General features: G+C 53.3%; 1 protein-coding gene across 1 annotated transcript in view; it reads left to right on the forward strand.

Annotated features, from left to right (window-relative positions):
- The first annotated feature begins 3,187 nt into the window (after window positions 1-3,187).
- FZD8 (frizzled class receptor 8) overlaps window positions 3,188-4,595 on the forward strand; it is a 4,789-nt gene continuing 3,381 nt past the window's right edge. The window contains exon 1 of the mRNA XM_040450939.1: window positions 3,188-4,589. Coding sequence (XP_040306873.1) covers window positions 4,024-4,589 — 566 coding nt within the window. The 5' untranslated portion in view covers window positions 3,188-4,023. The remainder of the gene's footprint in view (window positions 4,590-4,595) is intronic.

The following is a 4,595-nucleotide window of genomic DNA, read 5'->3' on the forward strand; positions in this document are numbered from 1 at the left end:
ACTGAAACATAATTTCCCCAAAGTTTCTAAATTCAAGACATACACTATATTGATAGTCTCCTATCTAATTTGATATCCAATGTTTTATGAAATATTCCCTCCTCTGAATTAGCTTCCTGCCTCAACTGTATATATTATTATGCTTGTAGGCTATTCAGTAACAAGACATCTGTTCAGAAATCCCTCTAGAAAGTTTCCTACATTATTTATGTCACTGCTAAAACTATTTCCCCTCCCTTAAAAAACAGCTGGTTTACATACAAGAGGAAAAAAGATCACTATTTAGCCAGCAATGTTGATAAATGATTCTGGTGTCTTTTAGCTGTCATTGCTTTTTATACACTAATTAGCTTCATAAGTCTCTTCTGCTCTCAAAGATTGTTAAGTAGCCATTTAGTAGTAATTTTAAATGCTACTCTTATATTCTCTCAATTAAAAGTAAATTTTAATGATTTTTAGGTAAATGGTTTCAATCTCACAAATCAGTAAGATCTCCCAAATAGCTTGTACTATGATTTTTGAGAGCTCTGAACTTTTGTCTGCTTATTTTCTCCTGCAAGCTTAATATACTTACCAAAAGTTTCCACATTCCACATCATCAGAGCTTTCATCTTGTCTCAAAAGAAAAAAGAAAAAAAGTTGAAATGCCGATTAAAAGCCAAAACCAACTATTTTCAGCCTCAATTTTCAAATGTCAGTTTGTTTTTACCTAATTCTAGTAAATTTATATAGTGTAATTCTAAACTTTGCTATTTGATGGTTTCCCTACTGAAGAAAAGCAGTAGAACTTTTCACCACCTGTGTTGCTTTTGGAGACCAGCCCCTCCCCATCCGTGGTCTGGGCAACCTCGTGCCAGGCAGGTCCTCACAGAGGGGACTGCCTTCTCACTGCTCTCAGGGCTCCTGCGATTCCCTGTTGTTGCTCTGCAGCTGACTGTCCTGGGGAATGGCCCAGGATGAACAAGGTACTAACCAAAGAGGTGACTCTCTACATTCAGCACACCATAAAAGGGAATTCCAAATAGGAGGAAAGGGGAAAGGAATCCATAAAAAAAGACCAAGTAAAGGTCAAGTCTTTGCATTTTTGAATAGAAATCATTTTCTGCTGAATTAGCTACTACAGTATTTCTCAAGCCTTTGAATTTGATTCCTACGGAGTTTAGTTTTTCCAAAACAAAAGTGGGAAGGAAGTGTTGTTTTTCAGAATAAGGAGGTTTAACTAGATTTCAATTAAAAGAAAAAAGAAAAAGATATACAGCCTGATAGATATGCCTAGAATTTTTGGCCAAAATACAGAATTTGCCAAAACCCAAGGGTGGGTGAGGGCAGGGGGCCGAGGTAGTTCTGCCTGTTTAGAATGTGGTGCATAATGAGGTTGCTGAACTAAGCTAGAGAAAACAGGAGGAAGACGCAGATTCCATTAGCTCAAGCAATATACAAATGCTGCTAATTAATTATTTTTGTTTCATGACAAGAGTTGTTTTTAAACAGACAACTACCACCACCATACCCCCTCTCCCCAAAAAACTGAAGTGGCCTCAAATGCACCCTTAATTCTTTGTTCCCACACCCTCAACAACCTTGGTTCTCCAGTCCTACTCGTTCCTGCCATGAAACCTGACAAACAGCAAAAATCCTGAAACAGAAAGAGAGAGAGAGGAGAGAGAGAAAATGGGGGGAGAGAATGGGAGACAGAGAGAGAGAGAACGTATTTTGCCACCCTCCTGGCTAACTGAAATGCTTGTTCCCGAGATTACAGTAATTACAGCCACAGCATGAGTTCCATACAAGCGCTAAATGAAACAGCACATCAATTAAAAAATAAACACTCCATTCTAGGAGAAAGACAACCCCCTGGGACGTCCTAACAAGCGTAAATGAACCTGCCAGGCCGCCGGCCCTTCAGGCCTCCGCCTCCCCTCCCTGTCTTAAGGTAGTTGCGGAGCTGGCGGGGGCAAGTGCTCATTGGCGGTGTCCCAAGTGGCTGCTAAAAGCAGCTCAGGTCCCCTCTGCTCCTTGCGGATCGCTGATACGTGTCGGTGCGTCGGCGCCAGGGCTCAGCACCGCCTCCCACGGTAGAAAAGGAGGCTCTGGAAAAAATGTGAACTTTGGATAGACATACATATGTTCCAAAAGTACGAAGCGAAGAGAGGGAAGCCAGCCGCAGTTTCCAGTCCGTCCTATTTATAACTTACTTACTTTTTTTTCTTTTTCTTTTACTCTTTTACTTTTTCTTTTACTCTTTCTTTCTTTTCCTTCCTCTCCCTTTCTTTCCTTTTTCTTTTCTTTCTGGAAGGGAACTATATCTTCATAAGGAAGAACTTCGTCCCAGATGCTTGACGTATTTTATCCCACCTAATTAGCGGAACCCCCTTTGAAATCTGTACTACTACCCCACTTTTCAGGCAAGAAAACTGAGGCTCCCCTGACCAATCAGCGGAGGCGGGAGAATCCTGGGCCCGCCCTTGTGCCTGGAGCCTCTCCCGCCCCTCGCGTGCTGGCGGCTGTGCTCCCGTACACCTTCTGGGGCGCCCTCGGTCCAGCCCCACTATCCAGAATGAATTGCAGTCTCCCACTCCTCTCACGCTTCCAAGCCTCAAACATCATCATTCTAAAAACCCCAAGAGGAGCACACCTTCCCGGTTCTCCCGCACAGCCCGGCCCCAGTCAAGCTCCCGTGCACTCCGGTGGGGGTGGGTTCCCCACCGACCCGGCTCACAGAGGGGCGCGGGGTCACCCACATCAGGCAGCAGCAGTAGGCAGGGACGTGACTTGTTTGAAAGGAACCTAAAAACGCACGCGCAGGCAGAAAACCCCCATCCCAGTCCCCAAGTGCAGACTCGGGGAAAAGAAACCAAGAACTCAAACGCACTGAGCGCTGTGGAGACAATCGTGGCAAAACCTCGGTCTCTGCGGTCAAACCCAAGGTTACCAAAACTCTTCATCCGCAGAGGGCTCGCATGGCCGCAGGGACACTCCGGACCGCCTTAAGGAAGGCTGAGACTTGGGAGCGCGTAGACTCCGCCCCCTCTCCCGGCGATTGGCGCGCCCGGCTGAGGGCGGAGACCGAATCCGCGCTGTATAAATATTCATGAGCCGGCCGGGCGGTGCGAGCGGGGCCGGAGCCGGGAAGTTGGGTGAAGGGCGCTGCTCCCGCCGAGGAGGAGGAGGAGGAAGAGGAGGAGGAGGTGGAGGAACAGGAGGCGGCGGCGGAGGCAGTGGTGGCTGGGCGCGGGCCGCGCCGCTCAGGTGTCTATTCCGCCTTCTGGTCTGGATTTGGTTCCGTGTATCTAGCAAGAAGGGGACTGCCTACACCTCGCCGGATTCCTGGCCGAAGCGCGGAGCGGACTTTTACCGGAGGTGGAGTCTGTCAGTCCCGGCGGCGGACCGACGGACCGACGCCTGGGAGAGAGGGCGGCGGCCTCTGCGGAGGCGGGTCCCGAACTCCGGCTGCAGAGCAGCGCAGCGTTGGGGGGCAAGCATGAGTCCCTGGGGACAGAAAGGGGGCTGCAGGGGCTGACCCTGAGCGGCGAGCGGCCTGGCCCAGCCATCTTGACTGCGCACCGAGGCCCGAAAGGAAACTTGCTGTGCCGCCGCCCTCTGTGCCCGGCAAAGTCACCGCACCGTCCCCGGCGCCGCGTGGAGAAGTGGCCGGGCGCGCCGGAGAGAAAGCGAGCGAGAGAGGGACGATGAGCGGGGGGCTAGCCACTGTGCTGCGAGAGGGCTGAGTTCGACCGACCCGGAGTCATCAGGGCAGACTCTCGGGGACTGTGGTGCACGCCTGCGGCCACCCTCACTGCCGCTGCCCAGGCTTCGGGCCCCGCGGTGCGGACGCGTCCCGAGAAGGGACTAGGTTAACTGCAAGACACCCCCCCACCCCCTCACTCCGCCCGCCTTCCGGGAGAGGCAGCAAGGAGACCTGCAGGGCACCCGCTCTCCCCTTCTCCGGCTCCCTTGCCGTATCCCCCGGCGCCCCTCCGCGTTCCGCCTGGAGGGCGAGGGCGCGGGGCCGAGGCGCGCAGCATGGAGTGGGGTTACCTGTTGGAAGTGACCTCTTTGCTGGCCGCCTTGGCGCTGTTGCAGCGCTCGAGCGGTGCGGCGGCTGCCTCGGCTAAGGAGCTGGCTTGCCAAGAGATCACCGTGCCGCTGTGCAAGGGCATCGGCTACAACTACACGTACATGCCCAACCAGTTCAACCACGACACGCAGGACGAGGCGGGCCTTGAGGTGCACCAGTTCTGGCCGCTAGTAGAGATCCAGTGCTCGCCCGACCTCAAGTTCTTCCTGTGCAGCATGTACACGCCCATCTGCCTGGAGGACTACAAGAAGCCCCTGCCTCCTTGCCGCTCGGTCTGCGAGCGCGCCAAGGCCGGCTGCGCACCCCTCATGCGCCAGTACGGCTTCGCCTGGCCCGACCGCATGCGCTGCGACCGGCTGCCGGAGCAGGGCAACCCCGACACGCTGTGCATGGACTACAACCGCACCGACCTCACCACAGCCGCACCCAATCCGCCGCGCCGCCTGCCGCCGCCGCCCCCGGGTGAGCAGCCGCCCTCCGGCAGTGGCCACGGCCGCCCGCCCGGGGCCAGGCCCCC

This window comes from Herpailurus yagouaroundi, unplaced genomic scaffold (assembly GCF_014898765.1).
Source record: "Herpailurus yagouaroundi ecotype Mexico unplaced genomic scaffold, PumYag 203, whole genome shotgun sequence".
Lineage (NCBI taxonomy): Eukaryota > Metazoa > Chordata > Mammalia > Carnivora > Felidae > Herpailurus > Herpailurus yagouaroundi.